Source organism: Protopterus annectens, chromosome 8.part0 (assembly GCF_019279795.1).
Source record: "Protopterus annectens isolate FY-2018-M chromosome 8.part0, PAN1.0, whole genome shotgun sequence".
Lineage (NCBI taxonomy): Eukaryota > Metazoa > Chordata > Ceratodontiformes > Protopteridae > Protopterus > Protopterus annectens.
This window is the reverse complement of record NC_056741.1, coordinates 1,002,403,486-1,002,429,721: the sequence shown is the minus strand read 5'-3', so window position 1 is coordinate 1,002,429,721 and position 26,236 is coordinate 1,002,403,486. Positions and strand designations below refer to the sequence as shown.

The following is a 26,236-nucleotide window of genomic DNA, read 5'->3' as shown; positions in this document are numbered from 1 at the left end:
CATAACTGACTTCTGGAGGAATGAGGTACTTCAGGACACAGATGCCCTTTGTGTTGAACTCCAGTTATGGTACTTCTTTTATAGGCTTCCTGTCAAGCTGCAAACAAGATCTGAGCATAAACTCCAGTTATAGTACTTCTTTTATAAGCTTCCTGTCAAGTTGCAAACAAGATCTGAGCAACACAATGGTCATTCTCAAGTCTTCTCAAAAAAATGTGGTTTTCTGGCAAATCACTGTCAAATCATTCAGGACTGAAATCAGAAAATGACAGAAATTTATGTTTTAGACTTCATATCCTTTATAAAAGTCATACTAGTGCAAGACTTGTTATTCTATCAACATTCTAAGTTTCTAGGAGCAAAATTTAAAATCTCTCCATATTTTGGCCTTTGTCCCCCCATTATTTTTGGCATTGTCCAGATTTCATGCTCTTAAGAGGTTGAGAGGTATGGATCTGAGGGATGTTAAGGGTGGTGCATTATGGGTAGGGAGAGAGTTTGTGGGTGGCAACAAGCTAGTAAAATGACCAAGTTGGATCAAAGAATTGGATCCAATCCCATTAGTTGAGGAAGAATGAAAATGGACAATGGAACATTACGCTAAGTACATCACTTCTTTTTATGTAATCAGTAGAGGGATTGTTAAGCCCCAGAAAGAAAAGTTAGAAACAATTAGAAACTGGCCTATTTTAGGCACTAAGAAACAAATAAAAGCATTGTTAGGGTTAGCTGAGTACTATCAACAATTTGTACCCCATTTTGGAACTACAGAATGCTGTTACAAGTTTGACAAAATGGAACATGCCTCTTAAAGTAAAGTAAGTACTAGAGGCAGGCAGTGTTTTAAGCAGTTGAAGGAAACATTATGTTCAGAACCTTTTTTATTATCTTCATATTTAAACAGACATTTTGTATCAGACGTAGGTGTAGGGGTAGTTCTATCAGAAGCTTTTGAGAGAGAAGAATATCCCATGTGTTTTGTGAGTCTTAAGTTAAGGAGGACATAAGCAAATGATTCCACTAGTGAAGAATGCATGAAAATCAAGTGGGTGTTTTCATTACTATAATATGTACTAGGCCAGGACTTTACACTACTCCCATACCATGACCAGGGGTGGCTCGTGCTATAGGGCTGCAGGACTGCAGCCCCCCAGCTGTAAAAAGAAGAAAAAAACAAAAACAAAAAGAAATTGCGAGTCCCGGAACTGTAGAAGAAAAAAACAAAAAAATCACAAGTCCCGAATTTCTGCCCATGCGTGCTTGGAGTTCCTGGAACTCAACAGAACTCTAGACTGCTGTGTCAGCAGTCCGGATAGGGGGGAAGGCATCTCTGCCCTGCAGATTCCCAAAAGTCTATGCGGTGACAACCGCATAGAATGGAAGAACTCCCCACTGCATCATCTGCAGGCTGGAGCCTACTCTCACCGGGAAAACCAGCCTGTGCGGGACAGTTGCACCTACAGGAAACCAGCCAATAGCTTGCGCAGGACTCGGGAAATGGAAACCAGCCATTAGCTTGCGCGGGACAGTTGTGTGCTGCAAAGTATATTCTTTTATCAGTGTATATTCTGCAAGCTTATGTGTGCAACAAGACTGTAAATGCAACTATAACCAGACTTTGATTCCAGCAGAATCCAGCCAGCAAGACTGAGTGTCTTAAGAAGACTTCAAATTCATCACAGTAAGCAGCACCATATCATTTTTCAAGTTGCGCCTACAGGGAACCAGCCGTTAGCTGGTGCAGGACTCGGGAAATGGACTCAGCAGGGAACTGATATTGGATACTGCAGAAGAACATGAACACTCAACTGAAGTCAGGTACTGGTGGGTGTGTGTGTGGTGAGAAAGAGTATGATTACTTTTATATTTTATCAGTTTTTTTCTTATTCAGTCTTATTCTGCAATTCCTAATAATAAAGTTGAAGTAATGAAAAGTTCTTTATGCCTCCTATTTAGTTCTCTAAATGAGAATAGTATGATGAAAAGCAAACAGAGTGTATTAGTTCTATTTTATAAATTTAAGAGTTATTTTTACTGCATATAAATAACAGGCATATTTGCAGTGGTGTCCATTCATTCTGTCATCAGAATGTGCAAGTATATTTATGCATAAGATAATTTAAGGATCTCGGAATACTAAAGTCAAAATGACAGAGCAATATTTTGAAGTTAACAGTAGTAATAATTATATGCATTAAATATAAAAAAAAATGAAATGCAAAAAAAAAAAAAAAAAAGAAAGAACAGACACTTTTGTAATGTATTTACTACAGTCTGGAAAAACTGTGGTATAAAGGCATGAGATCAGTTCAGTTTATAAAAGGCAAAATTCATTACAATCCTGTAGGCCTTAAAGCACCATAAATGTGAATTACATATTCTATACAGATAACAAAACACTGTGCCCCAGATGTAAGAATACAGTGCAAGTAATACGAAATAAAGGTTATGAATATGTAGTTAACATGACGAGAAAGGATTAATAGGGCTGAATTTGAGCAGCAAACCTCAAGGTAAGGCTTTTAGATGATTTAAAGCAGAGTTTAAGACTCTTTACATGCCCCAGTTGCTATATACTGGTAGCTAGAGATAACTCAGTATACATGGTGGTGGGCTAGAATCCTGTACCTTGGGTACAGGTGGCAAGAGCCTGAATTCCCTACCCACCACCATTTGTAAAATGTTTGCAGATGTTTGCCTCATATTTGTTCTGTTCTGTTCCTTATAAAATCTGTGGTTTGGGTATGTTTTTTTGCCTTACACAGTCAGTAGTGCAGTGGTAGCATTGTTGCCTGACAGTTATAGGTTCCCTGGTTTGATTCTTGACTAGGGTGCCTTCTGTGTGGAGTCTGCATGTCATCCCTGTGTTTGTGTGAGTTTGCTCTGGTGTCTTCCCATCTTACAAAGACATGTGTCTGGACTATTTCTCCCTGGGCCTCTGCTGAAAATTGACTTTTATTCCAGGTCAGACTTTCCTGGTTAACAAATATTAAATAAATAAAAATGACAGGCATTTGAATTTCAGACTTCATATTCTTCAGAAAAAACATGGCAACACAAAACATTTTATTCTAGCAATTTTCTGAGTTTATAATATGGATATTTGAAATTTGTCCCTATTTTTGGGACTGTATTCCCCCATTATTGGCTTCATCCAGGTTTTTTGTGTTTTCTGCTAAGGTCAAGAGCTATGGTGAGAACTGAATTCACTGAATATATTTGAGGGCTGTATTCCCCCATTACTGGCTTTGTCCAGGTGTTTTTTGCTAAGAGGTTGAGAGCTATGGTGAGTACTGAATTTACTGAACATGTTTGGGGGCTGTTTTCCCCCATTATTGACTTTGTTCAGGTGTTTTGTGCTAAGAGGTTGACAGCTATGATGATAACTGAATTCACTAAATGGTAGCCATTTAAGCTTAAGTCTTCCTCTCTTTTGTAAAATAGCTGATTTGGCATAATGGTATGCTGCTCTGACTGTTTTGCACAGGGTCCTGGGTTCAAGACTTAGCAGTGCAATGTATGATGGTAATAAAACATTTTATTCTAGCAACTTTCCAACATTATACAAGCGATGTTTAAAGTGTGTCCTTGGTTTTGGGGCTTTTGTCCCCCCCCAATAAATTTTGGCTTTTTCCAGATTTCTTGTGCTGCAAAGTTCAGAGGTACAGCTGAGTGTTGAGTAGATTTTACAAGGAGCTGAAAGCTGCAGGGGAACAAAAGTTTAGTGCTGCTTATGCTAAGTCAGCTTGCATTGTTAATAGCACAACAGGTAGTGTACTTGCTTTTGATGCAGAAGGCTGTGGGCTCTACTCTCACAGTAGGTAGATGCATTGCTGATACTGTACTGTGTTGTAAAGGGGGTGGATACTGCAGTCCTTTTTGGCGAAGATACCTAGTAACTATGAATGTGTTATCAGTTTGCCATCCATTCTCTATTGCAATATTACTAGAAATTTATTCCTCAAGGGCAACAGGCACTTTTTGTAGATGAAACAATGAAATATAAAGTTGTTTGCTAGCAGCAACCTCTTCATTAGTTACAGATCTCTTCAATGTGGAATTATTTTGATGACTTTTACTTCTTCAGAGATTGTGCATATTTACTGATACTGGTGGATTGTAGAAGTTTGAGTAGACTTTTATGATGGAAATGTTCTGAACTGGGCAGTTTTGTCATTATTAGTGCATGCATTTTTTTCATTGTTTACTGGAAAAATGTTCAAAACAATAAATTTAAAACACCCTCTAACAACTGTACTGTATTGTACAAGGAATATAATTTAATACAATCAGGAAGGTGTATCAAAGAGCATGTGTATGTTTCATGTGCAAGGGCCTATGATTTGAAAACAGGCCAAAGTTAATCTTTCTCTGCCACTGGCAAAATGTATTTTCTTTGAATGTGGGTTTCAATGCTGTTTCAATGTATGTGAATTTCAAGGACAGAAAAGTTTTAATGCTAAGTCTATTTTCATTGTGAGACTGCATTGTTTTGTTTAGCAGATATCTATTAGTGTTTGTGCTGTAAAATGTAAAATAAAACTTTCAAATGAAATCCAAATCATTGCAGAAGTAAAGCAGTATGCATATTACAGTGTTTATGGTAAATGGGGCAAAATAACCAAGGAATGGGACATTGGAATTGCTGCAGGGGGAGGCTCCATTCGACCATGATTTTGTAAGGGGGGGAAGGTCAGCAAAATCAAAGACAGTCCCATCTGAACTATACCTCTCAACTGTCCAGATTTTTGCAAAATTAATAGATTTTTGCTTTTTTTTGGTTTGTTCCTCATAAAATGTGTGGTTTTCTGGCAAATCATTTGGGAAGGAAGTCATTAAATAATGACAGACATTGAGTTTCAGACATCATAACTTTCAGAAAAATGCATGCTAAAGCAAGATCTGTTATTCTATCAACTGTGTTAAGTTTATACAAGAGCAATTTTTAGTACTGTTTGTAAGTTCCCCCAATATATTTGGCCTTGTCCAGATTTTCCTCATTAAGAGGTTGAGAGGTACATGCAAATAAATTGCTTTATAGAATTAGGAATATCCAAACCTCTCAGCTGTCCACAATTTTGGCTCAAAATTTTGCTCTCCTCCTGATAATCCCCCCACAAAATGAAAATTTTGGAAGAAAACATGGAGGGTTTACAATTATAAATAATTGTAATGATCAGAGTTATAGATTACTTTTATTTCAGAAATGCATGTAGATTCTCTTATTTTGTCAGCTGCTCAAATTAACAGTACTAATTTTAAAAATGTGTCCTTTCTCTGACAGGTTCCCAGCTGTATTGTGTGGCAATTTTATAATTTTGCATCACATTTTTGGTCCGTTTTTCATAAAATTGTGGTTTTCTGGCAAATTAGTGTCAAATCATTAAAGACTGAAGTTAGAAAATAATGGCAGACATTTGAGATTCAGATTTCATTCCCTTCAGAAAATTCATACTAATGCAAGACCTATTACTATTCTATTATCTTTCTAAGTTTATAAGAGCAATATTTAAAAATTGCCATTATTTTTGGGCCTGTGTCCCACTTCTTTGTATGGCTTTGTCCAGATTTGTTGCTCTGAGGTTGAGAGGTATGAGTATCACAGCCATCACCGTCAGCCAGTGACATTTCAAATTGTGACGTACTTGTTGCACCCCACTCTCACATGTAGAGACTCCTGATGTGTCCAAGCAAGGCAAGGAGCAGTTATGTAGTGTAAGTGTGCAGAATATTCACCCATCCAAGATAGACATAAGTACGACAGTGACTTTTCATCTGTCCTTGATTTTGCAGAATGTTCTGGTTTTCTGTCATATTTTTATACTGTTGATTTATGCTTCTTATTATTCAGAAAATGCATACTGTCGCAGTGCCCTGTTGCTCTGTGTCTAAGTAGCAACGCTTTCATGACCATCAGGTAAGCTTGTCAGAGATTGTAATATGCAAGTAAGCTTTAATAAGCATACTGTTAAATAATTACCAACATTGAAAGCCTTTTTGTTGTTGCCATGCAGAGAATATTTACATAGCTAGATAACGTATAAGCCATAGGTATTAAAATACATATGACAGTATTTGTAATAAAGGATAGGATTACAGTATTTTCAGAAGCTCATTACATTTGTTGGAGACTTGCAGTCATCTTTGCAGGCTTTACCCATAAACTAAACTGCCAATCTATCATGCGTGGTCCATAACTTGTGCAATAATCCTTTAAGCAATTTATCTTGTTTCTTGTTTGCTGTTCGTTTTTTACTTTGATCATGTCTTCCCCATGAAACCAGTAGATAGTTGTTGTCAGGTAGCAGGTCTTTTTTGGATAAGAAACATTTTTACAAGTGGGGTTATCACAGAGATTGCTACTTTCAGCATGTTACTTGGTAATTGTATAAAGCTGAATATAAATTATAATTAGAACTGCAGTGCAAGGAGAAGTGGTTTGAGTTGAGTGCTGCTTGCTTTTTTTTTATACTTTACTTTGACTGGCATTCCAGTAATGTATTTAAAAAGTAATTTATTTTTTTATGCCTCACAACCTTTGCGTTTACATCTATATATTAAGTAAGCTGTCATGTAGCCAATGCATTGAAATATTTTTTCTTCTACACTTCATTTTGTCTGATTGGACTCTCATAATAACAGTTTGGCACCCAGGGCAGCGTATTTAATTAAAGTTCCAGTTGTGGTTTTGAGCATAGCTCCACCCCTTTCTAATTGGCCACATCCCTTCCCATTGTCCCCACCCATTCAGTTCTCTCCTGCAGCCCCCCTTTAATTTGAAGTCACCGGCTACCACTGACCATGACTCCTAATACGGCTACATAAGCAACGGGTTAGGAATAATAAACTACATAGGTGAGCACTGTTCTTACAACCATTTAAGTTCGCCTTAAAATATATTGGCCACTTTGATCCACCACAATACAGACGATCTGTCTAGGGCTCACATCTCATCTTGTGGACTTGAAATTGAGGGTTTCAAGTGGGGGATTAGCATAAAACAGAGTGGCAGTTCTTGCTGTCTGATGTGTTAATAATAATGTTGTGAGTAAAAATGTGAGTAAAAATGTGTCTTGTAAATATGGTGTATATTTTAAATAATATTGCTATATATAAAATGTTTTGTAAAGATTATGTAAATGTGGTTTCCCTTTAAGGAAAACAGACACATGTTTATATTAGTTAGAAACATTTCAACAAGTAATGCGTTATCAAACAATGTGTTATATAAAAAGGAGGACTGTGGCCCTGTGGATCACAGAAGTTGTCCTCTTGATGCAGGGGGAATTTCTGCTTGGAGCAGCTGTTCTGGGGAGTATGCTGTAGCAAAGGAGAGACAAGCATACATAACCTGAAATAGTCTGGGGATTTTCTGCTAATAATTCAGATAGGCGGAACCAATGTAAAATTACCAGTGTGAGAGACTGCAGAACTTTTGCAATTTTGCCAGTGCTAAAAAAGACTCTGCACCAATATTGTTTTTATTCTACTAAAGCCACATTATTTTATGGGTTAGTTGCCTCCATTGCTATATCTTACACTAGTTTATACATATGTAACATTTGATCTATGACATTTCACCCACGGAAAAATGTTATAATTGATGCGAAACACGTTAAATTGAAAACACAAATGACTGAATCACAATGACTAGGAATGTGTGTAAGGCTATGGGAAATCGCTGCTGATGTGGTTTTGAACCACAGAAATTACAGTGCAAATTATTGCTGATCAGAATTTACACTTGCTAATACCCTTTGTTATGCTGTATCCTTGTCTCTACTAGTTGGAACTTGTATGCCAGAAGTGACTCCCTATGTGAAGAGTTTTCTCTTTTATCCACCGTTGTACAACTGTGGAATTAATATACTTAAGTAAGGGGGGTGGAGGGGGCAAGAAGTTTTGGTGATGTATTTTGCTTTATAAGAAGTTTTAGAAATAATGTGGATTGACTAATTGTGCTTTATATTAAATGTGTTTTAGATGATTTTTTTAGATATTTTGTGATTAGATTAAAATTATGTTAGATACCCAAGAGAGCTTACACACACACACACACACACACACACACACACACACACACACACACACACACACACACACAGAAAAAGGTGTTGGTGCCCACAGTATGACATAAACTGGATTAAAAAAAAAAAAAAATACAGAACACTGCAAAAAGTCAAATTTTGCAGTCAACAACATTTTCATTTATTGTACAGTACTCCATAAAAGAATATTTTCAAAGCCAAAAGTTGATAAACTGAAGTCAGAAGTATACAATTTCAAATGCAAAAATCCAGAATCTTTCTGCATCTTATAAGGTAAGAATCCTACTGAAAATTAATCTTTCAAATTTTTATAATAAATAATGTCTCAGATGCTACACATTTTGAGACCACAGCTGGCTCATTTTTTACAATTTTGATGATTTTAACCCAATGTCCTGTTACAGAAAATACAACAAGTAGTGACTTCAACATTAGCAAATTATTCAAAATAATCTGCAGAAAAATTGGAATTTCTAAAACATTGTCTGATTTTTGATAATGCTTTCAAAATCCACTGTGGCAAACTAGAACACAGATCCAGGAAGCGTTGTTTAATAGTTGTTTTATTTAATCCATGTGGGAGTCTTGTTGCATATTATTTATCATTCATTTCAAAAGGTATATGCTTTCAGAACCACTTCTGGAGAGTGAAGGTAAAGCATTTACTGTCCATTAGCTGTGATATTTTGGTTGCTTTTTGTCTAAGAGTGCACTCTGCAGATTCCATGTTTCATTTTGTGCAGAGTATGAACAAATAATGCCTTAAATTGCAAAGAATTATATTCAAATAGTAATATAGAAATTGTAGTTAAATCTTAGTGGTGTAGTACAACTGTGTACCTTTAATGCTTATAAACTGAGAACCTTAACCGGCCTGTTCCATGTCTGGTCTTCTCTGCCCACTCTAAAAAAGTGTGGTCAAATTCAGGTTTGTTATCACACAAATAGAACAATCACCATTAGTAAAATTCAGAAGCCTTTTGCTTTCTTTGTCTAATGCAAAGAGGTTAAAAAGGTGTCTAAAGTGTTCAACTTCAAGTGATTGCCTTGCCTCACTACTTTTTGTTTCTTCAAACATGTCAAGCACCCTGGATGAACCCTGAAGAAAAGCACCATTTTATGAGAATGGCCTCTACTTCTATCGTCTTTTATGAAAATATTTCAGTGAATAATCATTGGGGAGCGATGGCCTAGATAGCCTTGAACACGTGATCTGCACTTCCAGAAATCCTTGCCCAGCACACTACGTAGACCATCTGCACAGGAGAATGACCTAGCAAACTGCTTGGAACTCTGAAATTGCAGTAGTCCTTCTGCCAGAGTGTGTGCTGAAATTAAATATAGTTATACACAGCATAACCTTGGATCTGTGAGAAGATGTGTTAGCAGAATTGGTCCCTCTATCACCTTTCTGCATCTTATTTCTTCATTTATTTAAGTATAATCTTGGTATTCCCTGATTGCGGAGACCTTGTGCTTTGGCTCTAAGGCTTATTTCTGCCAGGACATGCTAATCCTGAAAGTCTAAACTTAGGCAAGAATTGAAAAGTCAGAAAGTGATTGTTCAAATGAGCTGACTGATGTATCAATCCCAAAGATAGTCATTTAGTCATACAACATCAAGAGTGAAAAAAAATGTTGTTGTAAAGTTACAGAAAGAGCATGGAATATGTGCTGACAGAAGTTCCTCTTACAGATCAAACTTTATGGTGAGCACTTCATATGCTGTTTTTATACCATAATTCCATATATCTAACAAGCATGTTTAATAATTACCTTAACAGTACCAAATTCAGTAATAAAACAGATGGACATGGAATGAATTTATATGGCCGCTATAAGGTTTTTATATGTGTAATAGGTCACAGTGATAATGACATATTGAAGTAAATCTCATACTGATGTGTTATAGTAACATGGCCATATATTGTCTGACATGTCACTGTGGAAAATACTACAGATGGCAGTTAAGCATTCTTAAACTGTTTAATCTCAGCCTTTCCATAGGGTTTGTGCCTGATGCTTGGGTTATAGCTACTCCTATACAAGGGTGGCCCCACTACTGACCCAAGTAATTATAGGCCCATCAGCCTGACCAGCTTTATATGTAAAGCCATTAAATGTATTATAGCAGAACTCAATTTATTCAAACATAGCAAACCTAAAAGATCTAGAGCCTAATCAGTTTGATTTTTTGAAGGGCAAGTCCTGCCTCCTGAAGCTAGTAAACTTCTTTAAAAAAGATGTCATGGAGAGTGGCTACTCCGTGCTCATTGTTTATCTTGACTTGGCCAAGAGTTTTGACACTCTGCACCATGCTGATATTATTGAAAAAAGATAACATTAATGTAACACCCTACACCATCCACTGGATTGCATACTGGCTATCCAACAGATTATAAGTTGTAAAAGTTGTTTGCTTGCTTTCTGAGCATTAAATTGGAACCAGTGATGTATCACAGGGAACAATGCTGAGCCATCTCCTGCTTGGCATTTATTTTGCAGACATCTAAGACACTACACAAGACATGTGGTTGACCAATTTTGATGTTGACTACAAGATGGGCTTTGTGACTCACTCATTCACTGATGCTAAAGTGTTCTAACAAGGCTGGAATATGCACATACATGTCATATTGAAAACAAAGTCAAGCTAAATTCAAAAAGGTGCAACAGAATAGTGCTTGGCAAAAAAGCTGGTCCCACCTCAAATGCTTTAAGTGGTACTGTTTTTTAGACAGATGCTGTCATAACAGGATACTTATGTGGACAACTCTCTATCATTTGATTTCCATGTTTTCATCACAGTCAGGAAATCCTTCCATCTGGATCATTAAGTTACAGGGGAATATCTTCAATATCCAAAGAAGTAATCTTACCACTATGCTCTTCCTGTACCAGACCCCTTCATTGAATGAAATGCTACTTTTTGTATGTATCCAAGCACATCATTCAGATGGAATGGCTCCAATAATTGTTAACAAAAGAATTAAGAGCTTCAAATTCTTAAATTATGTTTTTATTGATTAGCCCAGATCTCTTTATATTCTGTAGCCTACTGACTGCTCTGATGTGGCTTTTGTCTCAGTTTTCAAGGTATGAAAGATCAATTCCTATTTGATCTCTTGCATCTTCACAAAACAATTGGCTCTACAACAACTTGTACTAGTGACTTAAATCTACCAGCAAACAGACAAGACTTGCTGGTGGCATAGGTTCCTAACTCAACTTCTTCCCAGCCTATGCAATAAATTACTGCTACAGATGTTGTGTACTTTAAAGGCTGGTCATAATGATTGCAGGAGAAGACACACATTTACACCATGGTTATCTTGCACAGCCTACTCAATTTGGAAGTGTGTACTATTAAATGCTTGTAAAGGCTGACAAGATTCTTTAAATTTGTCTGTGTAAAGGTGTATATGGCTAGTCATTTAATCATTCATGTGATTGTTTGCTATAGTTAGACATTCAGAACCACATCAAGATCATTGGGAATTGTATTGCATGGAATCTTAATTGTCCATTTTGTCTATAAATATTCAAAAGATGACAGTGGTTTGAAACCCCAAAATGATTTTCCAGATTATTCTAAGAACCTAAATATTGTAAGAGATGAAGAATTCTGTTTTTCAATACTGCGTTACACACCCCCACACCCCCCCCCACACACACACATATTAAAAAAAAAATCGTGTGATCAGTTAAAGAGAATAGTAAATATCTATTAACTTAGTCGTTGGCTTTGTGTGTTTGCATAATTAGTTATATGTACTTTGGGTTCTCAGATTTATTTGGACACACTTAATTAGCCCTAGGTGTGAGTGTGTGCGCCAGTGTGTGGTATGGATAAACTACTGCATTAGGGCTAGGCACCAGATGGTGTAAACCTTGGCTTTAGATGATTGTCACTGTTGAAGTGACACCCTGACCTCATGTGCAAAAATGGACAAAGAGGTTGAGGATGGATGGATGGATTTTAAGAACTGTTTCTCACTAATTAGATGGGGAAGTGTATAGATATACATTTTACACCACTGATACAGAATAATGTTAGTATTTGATATGTTGTGGCAACACTGTCATGTTTTTGCATAATGTAACTGTTTTTAGAGTCAGACTGCACTGTTTGTACAATGGAACATTGGTTAACAGAAGCAACAATCTCTTGATCACCATATAAGAACCACAATGCTGTCAGACTGGGAGACTGCAGCATCCATCCATCCATACTAAAGCACTGTCAAACAAGGGTGACAAGATGAACCTGGAAATGAGTGCTACATACTTTTTTGTATGAAACTATGTACTGCACTTATCATCAGAGTTGTGCATCCCAGGAGAGAGAGAACAAATTAATGGATGTTTGGTGACAAAGGCAATTACATGGTGGTACAGGAGGGCTTCCCCTGTGAAACATATTAATATTGTTATAATTTTTAGACATTCCAGAATGCAACTTCTGTTTTGTTTTCTGTTATGCATATCATGTATTTATTTTCATACTTTACTATATGTACCATTGGTCACATTGTACAGTATTCTTTAGGGTCCTCAGTCAATTATATTTCATCCTTTTAATATTGGAAGTATATCATCTGATCTCCTATCAAGCAGTACTTCATTTTGTATAATTTTCATTCATTCATTCTTTCATACCTGCTTTCCATTAGTCTAGGTGTTGGGGAGCTTTAGATGATTCTGGGAAGCAACAAGCATAAGGTATAAAACCAGTCATGGATGAGATAGCAGTCCATAACAAGGACACACACTCTTAATCCAATCACTCACTCACTCACACAATCACTCACACACTCACTCCCTCACTCATACAGGCAATTGAGATGAATGCCAGTTCACTTGTCTTTAGGGTGTAGGAGGAAACCTGACAAAAACCCATGTGGATTTAGAGGGGCATGCAGAGTCCTCCAAGTAGATTGGAAACCAAGACAGAAAAAATGCAACAAAGCTAGAATAATTTAGGTGACTGTTCTTCTCTTTTATCTTTGAAAAGCATGTGATAATGATATCCTATACATTTAGATGAAGAAGTGGCACAGATGCTAAATATAACAAATGCACTGAAAAACTAAATGAAGTCCCTTGTCCCCTCCCCTTTTTGCTTTATGCTTGTTGGCTGTACCAGTGCACTCATCCATCACCATGTCTATCAGTTCCTCTTTCAACCACTGGATGGTTCTCTGACTCAGGTTTGGAACCAGCATGGATTCTTAAGGTCATCTGGGGGGGTCATGATAGTGACTGATTCTGACAGGGGGGTTTCATATTTAATGACCAACCCTAATTCCCCCTCCTCCACATTTATCTATTACATTTGAGGGCTCTTCCCCTCTAAGGACCATGTTTCCCCTCAGGGAGTGCCTAGACAAACATGCCCTGCCCCCAGGATGGTCACACCTATCCCTCCCTCTCAGTGCAATGGACACCTGAGCAGCTAATCAAACATGGGCAGCTTAAGCCGCCATTACATATTTAACCCTCTATAATATGGCACTGATAACAGTAAATGAAGTTAGTCACAAATGTTTTTTATTTTTTATAGCAACTTATGTTAATATAGTCACATCTTTTTTGCTACATATCAAATACTGTACTGTACTATACTGTAAAAATTGTAATATAAACAACTTTTTTATCATCTGCTAATGTCTACAACTTTGTAAGTGCATTGTATACAGTTTTGTTAAAACATTTAAAGTATTATTTTCTATACCACCTAAAAATTAAAATATCTGATGTATCATACATGTTCATCATATTAATTGTGAAGAAGCACGGTTAAAGTAAAGCAAATATAATATTTTTTGTTTCATAAAATACTGTGGTTGCTGTGAATTGTACAGCATCTAAAATGTATAATATATTTTACGGCACACAAAAATGTATAATATATATAAAGGAAAAATGTGAAATTTGTTGAGTATGCAATTGCTTTTGGTGGAAATGTAGCAAAGATGTTAGATTTTAAAACTAATCTCAACTTACAACTGCACACACACTTACAGTGTCTTCTGCTACAAAACATGCATTATCTTATTAGGACACTAGCTTGTTGGACTCAGATTTCTCACCTCTGTTAAGAGATTGTTGAAACAGGAAAAAATGATCAAAAATTGAAATAAACAGGAAATACTGAATGGGGCTCTTAACCAGAGAGAAATAACTATCAGTAGAGATACTGCCTTATTGTATTGCATATCTGCACAGAGCTTTTAATAGTGGAGTTATATACTATCTTTTTAGACTTCTAGTTAAGAGGTAAAATAAATTTGGTGCATCTCCTCAGCTAATGCTAGAGACAGGTCAAGATAAGCTCTAATAGGTTTTCTTTAAACCATCTGTAGTTTTAGCACATGCATTTTGCATTTTCCATGTGTAAGTTTAAAGTTTTTTCTGTGCTTGATTTTACCAAGTGCAATGTACTCTTGCATTTATTTCAAGTAAAATCTTTTGCTATTCAGTTTTCAATGCTTGTGGTTGGTGATTTTTTATCAGCTTAGGACACTTGTATTGGAATGCTGCACTAATAACTTTTGTCTTTTATCTTTTGAAGTGTTGCAGCTCAAGCTATTGCTACCAGAATACTTAATGGTTAACTTATTTTAAAGATATACTGTATTTTTTATATGCTAGTGTATCTTTTTTTTGTAAATCTTTTTATTCATTTCCAAAAACAAGAAAACATGTATACAGGTTATTTATGACAGTGAAGTATTTACAAATTATTTAAAAATTTTGGCTAAAATCTCTAAACAGATATCATACATTAAAACCAAAATAAAGTATTTACAAGGGTGTCTATTGTTGGCATATAATTGACTTTATATACAATTGTTTCCTGATTATAATTTGCTACAGTCATTACTCTCCAGTATTTCAGTTACTTTCTGCCATGCTATATATAATGATGTAGTTCTTTCAGTTCTTCCTTTAATGGTGTTAATTTACAATTGCGATACTGCTGACGCCATATTCATGAATTGCTTAAAAGTTGGAGAAGCTTTGGATTTCCAGTTTGATGTAATGTTCTTCCTTGCAATGGCTAGGAGAGTCCACAAGATTACATATTTTGTTCTTGGTACACAGTCAGGTACATGTGCATTAAACAAAATAATAGATTTGGAAATCTGGAATTTGTCATTGAATACCATTTGCAGAAAATAATTTATTTTATCCCAATATGGTGTAATCAAATGGCATTCGTAGAACATATGTTGCCAGTCTGCTTTTATTGATAAATCACATCTCCAGCAGCCAATATTTTTCTTAAACATAAGTTCCATTTTATGAGGAGTTACGTAAGATCTGTGTATGAATTGCCATGTAAAGAGTCTCCAATGTAATGAAAGTGATGTCTGCTTTGGAGAGAGAATAATTATTTTTTTGTCTCTGTCATTTGGCACATGTCCAGTAACTGATCTATAATAGTTCCATATTTTGTCATTATTATAGGTTTTTATTTTTTTGTTTGTTTTATAAATAGATGATAAGTATCCCTTTCCAGTAATGGGTTGATTCATTAGTAATATTATATGTTCTATAAGATTAGAAACATTCTGTCTTATTGATGGTTGTATTGCTTCTTGTTTGCTTAATATATATTGTCTTAATTCTTTATATGTAGCCATGAACTACTTTCCATATTTAACTTCCTTTTAATTTGGTCTATTATTAGAAGTTTTCCAGAGTTTACCAATTGATGCCAATATATTAATCCCTTTTCTTTAAGCATGTTGACTACTTCTATATCAAATGTTATTATATTACATTGTGTGTACGCTACTGGATATAATAAAAATGACCATTCTTTAATATCAGGATTGCTATTAATAAGATTTTTGAAAATTTTTAATGTATAAGTAATGTATTTGAAACTTATATTTTTATGCTTATGTATCATCATATATTCCTTCATCAGCCATAGAACATTGTTTGGTATGAAATTGGTATACTTATTTGTTACTACAAATCCTGATTTTAACCAGATTTTCTCATGAACTAGCTTCCATTTTGATGTATATTTTGTATTTAGCCATAATGATATTGTTTTAATAACAGATGAATGCAAATATACTTCTGTGTCTGGTAAACCTATGCCACCCATATTGCAATCATCTAGATGATATTTCATAGCTATCCTTGTTTTTTTTGGATACCATAGGAATCTTACTATTAAATCATTTAATTGTTTTAGGTGCGATTTAGCTGGTGGCAAAGAACAAGCTTGTATAACATAAAGAATTTTTGGAAATATGATCATTTTAGTTATATAGAGCCTTTCTTCCATTGAAAAGAAGAACTTATTCCATCTTTGTATTACATTTTTAATATTATTTAAGATCTCTTTATAATTTGTTTTACTTGTAGTATCTGGATTGTTAGTTATTATAATTCCCAAGTATTTAATTGCATTATCGGTGGGGATATATTTATGGTATTTTTTTATTTAGATATTTTTTATTAGTATTTATAAGCAATACATTTGTTTTGTTCTCATTAAATTTAAGACCTGAAAAGTTTTGAATGTTTTGAATTGAGTCTCATAATGCTTTTAAAGAGCTATTATTATTCTTTAAGGTAATTAAAATATCATCAGCAAAATGTTGAATTTTAAGCTCTAGGCTGTTGTCTAATTGTATTCCTTCAATATTTGTATCCATACGTATATTATTTGCTACGGGTTCAATGACTAGTGCAAACAATAACAGAGAAAGAGGACAGCCTTGTTTTGTGCCCTTTGTTATTTTAATAGATTTAGACAGACAAGATCCCAGTTTTATATAAGCCAATGATTTTTCATATAATGATTTTATTAACAAGGTAAAGCTGTTTGAGAAGCCATATTCTTCTAAAACTAGCCATAGATAATTCCGGTTCACTGAATCAAATGCGCTATTTATGTCTAAACTAATAACATTCGTTTTGTTTTTTGTGACATTTATATAATCAATTAAGGAAAGAATTCTTTTGATATTGTCATAAGTGTTCCTATCTTTTATAAAACCTGTTTGATCCTCCTCTATCAGAAATGGTAGTAATTGTTTTATTCGAGCAGCATGTATTGCTATAAAAATTTTATAATCTATATTAAGAAGTGAAATGGGTCTGTATGATGAACATTCACTGGGATCTTTACTTTGTTTCAGAATTGGTGATATTAGTATGTACTTCCAAGAAGGAGGGATGTCTTTACCATTTTTAACTGATGTAAAAACATTCAATAACTACAGCAAAGCCTCATTAGATAGTAATTTAAACATTTCTGGGGTGATATTATCTATACCTGGAGCTTTGTTTAATTTTAGCTTATTTACTTGAGCTTTAAGTTCTGTCATTGTTATTTGCTTATCTATTAGTTGTACCTGCTCCTCTAATAACGTAACTTTAACATTGTTTTTAAGAAAAGCTTTCAATACTGAATGTGTTTCTATTTTCTCATTTTGATTATTAAGTTTATGAAATAATAGCCTAAATGCTTCTAGTATTCCTTCTAAATCAGACACTTTCTTTTTGGTGTCTATATTATGTATTTCCTTGATCTGATTTGTTTTAATCATCTTTTTAGTCCTATTTGTTATTCTTTGTTGTTTTTTAGGGTTAGGGTTCATTGAATAGGAGCATAGTTTATTTTTTTCTAAATTGATCATTGTTTTGTGGTGTAGTGTCTCTGAGTATTTTTTATTAGTATCTTCCAGTTCTTTTATTAAGTTGGTGTTTCCATTTTGAATATCAAGCTTTAAATTATCCACTTTTGACTGTAATTCCATTAATTCCTTATTCCACTGTTTTTGTTTATTTTTATACCATCCCACCACTCTTCTATATAGGTATGCCTTCAATGCCTCCCATATATATATATTTCGGATACATCTTTCGTAACATTCATATCTAAGAATGCTTGTGTCTCTTTAATATAAAATTCCTTAAAATCTTTGAGTTTTGTTATGTAGGATGGTATTCTTGTTACTGATAGCCTTCTCTTGAAACGCAAGTCTATCTCAAATGTTGTGGTGTTATGGTCTGAAAATGGACATGAAATTGTCTTGACTTTATTTAATTTAGTGGATAAATCTTTTGTTATCTACACTCTATCTATTCTAGAGTATATATTATGTCTATGGGAAAAATGTGTAAAGAATAGTGAATCTGGGACAGCATTCTCATTTATGTCAACTATATTAAAAGTTTCAACAAACTCAGATAACAACTTTGTTAAAGGTGATCTGTTATGTGTAGTTTTAGTATTTGTGTCAGTTTCTTTTATAATGCAATTGAAATCTCCAGCTACGATCAAATTGCCTTTGGCATATTGTACAATGTCATCTAAGTGTTGTTTGGCCACTCTAACTCCTAGTCCTGGTATCCAATAAATATTCCCTAATGTATATACCATTTCATTGATAGATATTGTCACTAGACAAAGCATTCCTGAGTGGTCATGAAACGTGTTTATGATTTTAGGCATTAGTATTGTTTTTTCACAAAATTGCTACTCCCCTTCGCTTTTGACTATAGGTGGAACTTACTAGTACTGTATAATTTTTATTATTTATTTTACTTATGTCTTCCTGTGTAAGGTGTGTTTCCTGTAAAAAAACTAGCTTCACATAGCTTTAAATATCTGTAAAGACTTCCCCTTTTGCAGCTATTATTTAAACCATTTACATTAATCGATATACATTTTGCAATTGGATTTATATTAGCTTTGCTTTTATCCATATTCATATACTCATAACAATGTGTAGATGTATGTACATGAAGAGAATGACTTGTTCTTTCTTCTTCTAACATTATTACAATAGATTATAGACACCCAATAAAAGTACATTAGAAGATCATAACTGAAAACATTATAAGATAAACAACCACCAAACCCCTCCATGAGAAAAAACATCTCATCCTTAAATGATCTAACCATTCAAGCGATCCCTCTAGATCTGCGTTTCAGCATCCTTCCCCAGCCCCACCACCTGGTAGTTTTATAATGAAAAGTATCTTATATATCTTTTAAGTATACATATATTTGTATTTGCATATTACTTAAATACAGTCTTTATTTTTAATATTTTATAAAACATTAAGGCAACACAACTGTACCTAGATTTACTACTTAACTGTTTGGCTTTGTTTAAATTGTAAAGAAAAATCTCTTATTTTAATATCTTTTGTATAGCAATAACGGTTATGCATCTTAAAAGTAATATGCTTGCTGTTTATCTCCCTTATAGTATGAATGGCATTCATAGGTATCAAACTTTTGTAATGGTCTATAAAAATATTTTAAGCATTATATGCATCAGTTGTTAACTATACTACAACTTAATTAAATCATGAAGTGTCCGTAATAATTAATATAATATTACAATTTTATTTTACAGTAATCTTATAGTTTTCATTTAATTCAAAAAGTCATATTTTAGTGGCATAAATGTTACTAATTTGTTTTTGTCATTGGTATTATATAGTTTAAGACTATATTACCAGGCAGTTCCTATATATTCTTAGTGCCACTGGCACATTTCACCGCTAGTATACCACGTATGTCATATGTCAAATAGCAACTTATAATCCTTATGATATTATAGGATTTATCTACAGTGTTATAACTGTAAGGTTGGAAAATATAACAAGCATAGTAAACTTTAAACATGCTATAACACAATTGTTTGGTACTTGTTACTGTCAGCCCTTCTACATACACGGGAAAGGATAACTTTATATGACCACCAACCATTTTCCTTCTTTTTTCTCTTCATCCTTTTATTCTCCATTTTTTAATAAATATTTATTTCTATTGTGGCTTCTTTGAATTTAGTGAGGGTACTCAATATCATATTATAGATAATATAGAACATTCAAACTGAGAACATGCCCAATATAGAGACATATTCTCAACTCAACTGGTCCACGCCATATATTTATAACATTGCAGTCAGAAATATACTAATGAATAAGCAATAACCAGCAGCTTTGCAGCATCTGTGTGTCTCAAACAAGTACATACCTATAGGATATTAAAAATAATAGATAGCAAGCTCTTCATTCATAATTAACAAGTGTATATAGCCTGGTATTTACTTTCATAGACAGAAATTAGACCTGTTATTTATATGCATATCATGTACCAACAGCAATATATTAGTAAATGCCCATGGTATTCAATTCATATTTTAATACTTGTCATATTTAAAAAAAACATGACATATATGGATACTATAAAAGTGATTAATATGAGATATAGCTGACAATGGCTTTAGCATTTGTGATGATATGTAATATATATTCGGTATTATAAGTAACAGTACATTGCATGCCTATTGTAATCTAAGGTTCAAGGCTGATCAATTTAGACATACAAGACAATTTCTTTAGCTTTGGTCATATAATGGGAGTTAAGGTCTCTCTACACTACCATTCATTTTCAGTGAGGATGTTCAATATTAGTATAACTTGCTTTTAATAAAAGCATACTTAGAATTCAGCAATTCTTTTCTATGTATATATAACAATATCATAAGCAAGTCTATGAGATTTTTTCTTGCCCATTACTGCTTAATGACTGTGCTACTCGACCAATTTAATATTTGAAGAGTATCTTAATAATTAAACAGCAACTCCTTTTTTACCTTTAAAAAATGCCTAATAACAAATAGCTACATTCATGAACAATAATTGTCTTAATGTTCTTAAGGTTGAGTACACTAGCTGCAATGTGTTTACAAATATGTTATATAGTTCCAGTCAAGGACTTAAATATATTAAATGTTCATAAAAGTAAGTTAAATTATAGTAATTTACTTGGATGATGTTATTAGAAAAGATTGTAGTAAAGTCTGTATGTGTTAACTGTTCATACAGTTTCTTTCAAGTGATATACTTCTTTTTAAGCCTTGTGTGCTGTTTATGTGTACAATTCAAAATGAATAACAAATGTTACAATATAATAAAACATCATGCATATGTTGATACCTTCTAAATTTGTTAGGTACTTCAGTGTACTTTTAATATTTGTTAAACTGTAAAAGTACTTTGCCATCTCATAAATAGTGTGTTTGTCACTTTAAGAAGCTTAAGAGTTTAAATAACACCCACATTGCCTTGTTTCAGTGCTTACATCACTCACAGTCTGTTTACTTTCATTTTGTGCCATTTGCACATTTGTAGAGGATTTAACACAGACTAGTGGATTCTAACTGAAGAATTTCCATTCTAGGGATGGTAAAATAAGAGTTTTCAGCTCGTGGCCATGGCGGGAAGCCAAAAATAAAGTAAGTGAAGCTTTTAGAGCTTTTGAAACTGATCACGAGCTCATTAAACTGCTATTGGATTTCTTAACATTAAGGAGCAGATATACAAGCCAAACAGTTGTTTGTTAGTCAAAAAGGCACTTTTAGCATCAAAGAATAGATAACTACTTTTCAAGGCACTTTTTGGACAGTTCTTACTATCAGCTTCTATATATTATTATGTGAATTAAATGCAACAGTTTAGATATTTCATGCAGCTCAGTGTAAATAAAATAAAAAGAATCATGATCATTTAAGCACACCACATTAATATGTCAGTATAAATGCATCATATTCTATACTAGAAGTAAAAGGCAGGTAATTTATAAATGAATTATCTAAATATCATTTAGAGTTAGAGAAATCATGACTGTAAGCAATTACACTGTAATAAAGAAAGATATGTTACCTTGCTTTCTTTAGGGTTGTTTCCTTTAGTGAAAAAATATCCTGTTTATCCTCTATTTATATTGCTTCAAATACTGACACATATGTAAAGCATGAATGCTTTTAAAGAACTTTTTTACCTTACAGAGCAAATAGAAAACAATGTTTGCCCTTTTCATGTGTCTCTGAGTTTCTTCCTTTTCTTGTCAGTAATGCTCCATTCATTCTTTTCTGCATGTCTCTTTACCCCAAAGGAGTTCCAATCCATTTCTTCCACTTTATCCAAGGTTTTATTAGCTGAAAGATAAGAGACTGTTGCTTGTAGAGTGTCAAATGTTTTAGGACCTTCAGTAAAAAAGATTTTTATTCTTGCAGGGAACAGCAGGGGCACTTTAAGTTGCCTTTTTTCAATTCCTTTATCAGAGGGAGACATTCTTTTATTGCAGTTATAACCCCAGCAGAATAATCATTATCAAATCTGATTATGTTGTCTTTGTATTTAACTGGAGAAGTTGACCATGCTGTCTTTAAAATAAGTTCCTTATCCTGTGATGAAAAAAACTTTACTATTATTGATCTTGGGTGATTTTTTGATTTGATGGTTGATGAAGGAGCTCTTAAAGATCTATGGGCTCTTTCAATTCCATAAGAAAGAGCTTCAGGCAATTTTAAAACTTCTGGTAACCAGGTAGTAAGGAAAGTCACCATGTTATCTCCCTTTGTTTTCTCTGGCAGCCCATAGATATGAAGGTTATTTCATCTGGACCTGTTGTCTAGATCCTCTATTTTATTTTATAATGAAGCATTTTGTTTTGATAAAAAATGTAGCTGAAGATCTTGTTCTGAGAGTCTGCCCTCAATATCATTTAGGGATCTCTCTATGTCAGCTATTTGAGACTTCTGTTGTGTCATTATTTCTTGTAGTTGCTGTATTTGTTTTGTAGATCTCTCTTCAAAAGTGTCCAGTTTGGTATTCATTTTGTCAAATTTCACTGATGTCTTGTATAGCATTTAATAAAGACTGTATCTCCTTTCTCATCGTCTGGTCCTGTGTGGTATTCTTAGAAAAGATCATTTCCAGTATATTCATATACCTTCCTTCTTATTTTTTGACAGGAAAAATAATGATTAAAGCCAAAATTTTTGCAGTGTAGACTTTTAGTGATATTAGTAGAAGTAATTCAGCAAAATAGGTTTGTCTACAATATCTAGTTTTTACAATTTCCTGTCAGAAATATCTTTTGAGTGCAGAGCTGAGAAAAGATACTGCCAACCAGTCTACATCTTAGCCACACCCCTCATGCTAGTGTATCTTGAGGGTGGCAGAATTACAATAAAGACAAGTAAATGGATACTAATATAGCAATAACCCTCACCTGGGTGTGGGTAATGCTGGATTTACCCACGGTTACCAAACAAAGCCAACCGTGGGTAAATACAGCATTACCCACACCCAGAAGTGGGTTATTGCTATTATACCATGACATTATTTAAGAAAAGAAACTATTACTTTTCTTAAATAATGGCATAGTATAATGCCTGTTTACTGCCCTTCCGCAGATGTCTGGCATCCGCGGCAGTTCTGATGTACTGCGCGCCTGCGCAGTGCATCAGAGTTGTGAAAAAGCAACGGAGAAAGCAAGATCTCTGTTGCTTTTTTATGTTTCACTATGTTAAATGGGTTTGACATAGCGAGACAGTTTTAAAATAAGCAACGGAGATGTCCGTTGCTTATTTTAAAACTGTCTCGCTATGTTAAACCCATTTAACACAGCGAAACAGTAAAAAAAGCAATGGAGATCTTGCTTTCTCCGTTGCTTTTTTTTTAAAACCTGTCTTGCTATGTTAAATGGGTTTAGCATAGCGAGACAGCTTTAAAATAAGCAACAGAGATCTCCGTTGCTTATTTTAAAGCTGTCTCGCTATGTTAAACCCATTTAACATAGCAAGACAGTGTTTTAAAAGTAGAGTTATACTAATGGAAAAAAGTCCGGGCGACCGGACCTTTTTCCATTAGTATAACTCGATTTACAATGTGCACGCTGGCCAATCAGCGTGCACGTTTTGGGGGGGGTCATGGTAAAATAATTGAGAAATATCAGTAACCCTATCTGGAAAAGAATATGAATATGTGTCTGGGGACAAAATAATTTTGGGAAAGTGTCAGTTATTGTTAGTAAGATTATAGTGGACTCAGTCTAAAGTGGGTGAAATTCTGGGAAGCCACTGATTATAAATCTGACACATATCTTGATAGTATAAAGCTTATTTGAGTGTGAAAAATGTTGGTTATTATCCAAACATTTGTCATATACTCTTATGACCAATCACCCTTTGTATGTTATACCTGCTTCTAGTAATGTAGATTTTAACATATGTACCATCAGATACAAAACTGGTGAAGGTAGTGTGGATCATGAGGATAGCAGCTGCATGGATTATATACCTGTTCAGCACAAACAAATGAATCAGCAAATGAATACATAAAAGAAATCCTGAACAAATATAAAAAAAATATTCAGCAATAGCTGGAAATACAAAGACAAATACTAAAGAAGGCAAAAAAATGAAAGGTGAAAGAACAAAGTTGTTTTGTAGAATCGAATCAAAACCATTTTTGCCAGACAAAACATGTCACTAACAAATTTATTAGTTTTTCAAAAACATGTTTCTATTAAGAGCAACCATTTCCACAACCCCAGTGCAAGACACTTACACCCTGTAACCCACAATCTAATCAAGTCTGAACTTACTGCATATGCAAGGTCAAAATTCTATGGCAAATTAATTCAATGAATGGGGGTTTTGACCAAGTTCACGTTATTATGCTCATCACCTTTATGGAAATATAGAGCTAATAATCAGAAAACCTCAGCAAAAAATGGTTTAGATAACTACAAAATAAATGCAAGTAATGGGTTAGAGATCAGTTGCTGTTACATGAATGGAAATAGGGGAAACAGAATAATCTCAAAGTCAAGCAAAAAAAATTAAAAAAAATGATTAAGATAATCATTATTTCCATAATGTTTTGTATTAGTGTTGGCTTCAACAAAAATTAGCATTCTTGTACTTTTTTAGACAGGACCTTAATGCTACAAACATTTAAGGCAATATATTGACTGTAATTTTTATAACATAATTTCACTGATGTGATCTTGTAAAGAGATACCATTAGTTAAAATAAATCTGTGTGCAGTTACCTTCACTGTTCCAGGCCAGCCTCTCTGAAATTGTATCCATGTGTTGTGTACAAATATGAAGACTTCAGCCACAACTGAAACTTGAAGACCAGCCCAGTTTTCATTTGCTGCCTCCACTCGAAAATAGTCTGTGGCTTCAGTTGAATTACAAAGCTCAGCCAAGACATATGTACAGTTACCTTGGAAATCATATCTCTGCCCATCAAATGTCATATAATGGGGATCTCCAGCAGCCCAGCACACACCATCTGGGAGCTTGCGACAGCTACGGACTCCATCTGTAACATCACAGACTTCTCCAGGTGCACAGGAAGATGAGGAGCACTGCACCGTGTGTGTAGTTACATTACAGTAGCACTTCTGTTCACAATTTGGTCCATTCCAGAAGGTCTCCCCTGCTCTGTAATACACACCGTTGTATGTGCAGCCACACTGCACAAGTGGCACACATTCATTGCCACTCAGAACAAACCCATTGTCACACTGGCAGACTTCTGTACATGGTGTTTGGCAACTGGACGAAAATGCAATATTTGCACAAGATGATGGACAAGAAGATCCACAGATTTCATAGTGACTGTTTGCTGGACAAGCAAGTTCTGTAAGTGATAACAAAACATAGTGAGACTGAGGTAGAGTTATCATCATTTTATGCCATTTAAGCAGTCATTCAAATTATTTACATAGAACAACCAGGATTAGTGTACTCCTTCTGCAGATGCACTAAGAATGACCATGAAGTCTCTGTTTTTCATAATTAAATATAGTCTGAGGACAGGAGGATACATCTTTTAAACAAATTGCTAACTTTTAGCCTTAGGAAGAAACTGTGGACACTACAGAGAGACAGCTAGACAATCAAAGTTCAGTTTGATTATGAGGCTACAAAGAACTATTTGGATAGTTAAGATTCAGTTTAAAAAGAAAATATATGTCAAGCTAAATTATTACCAAAATAGTAGAAAAATGGACAGTGCATATTGAAACTAACATTTTAGAAGTATTTGCAGACATTCTGTTATTAGCTCTGAAGGGACAGCATTATAGAATCCTGAGGAAGAAAGACATGTCCCTTATACTTTATCCTTTATATGAAACAGAGTAAAGGAGAGGATACCATAGAAGTGGAAGAGGACAGAAAGTACTCAAGAAGTAGGCAGAAGAAGAAAAAGGCATGGAACATAACAAAGGAACCAAAAGTGGTGGCTTGGATGACATATGAATATTATCACTATGTAATGCATGGAATCTAGTTAGAAAGATGGGGAAGCTAAAACAGCTATACAGAAGG

The 26,236-nt window shown here is 34.4% G+C and overlaps 1 protein-coding gene across 1 annotated transcript in view; it reads right to left on the bottom strand.

Moving 5' to 3' along the window:
- Positions 1 to 26,236, bottom strand: part of LOC122808385 (alpha-tectorin-like) — a 209,722-nt gene that overhangs the window by 9,471 nt on the left and 174,015 nt on the right. The window contains exon 11 of the mRNA XM_044079351.1: positions 24,946 to 25,544. Within this exon, the coding sequence (XP_043935286.1) occupies positions 24,946 to 25,544 (599 nt within the window). The remainder of the gene's footprint in view (positions 1 to 24,945; positions 25,545 to 26,236) is intronic.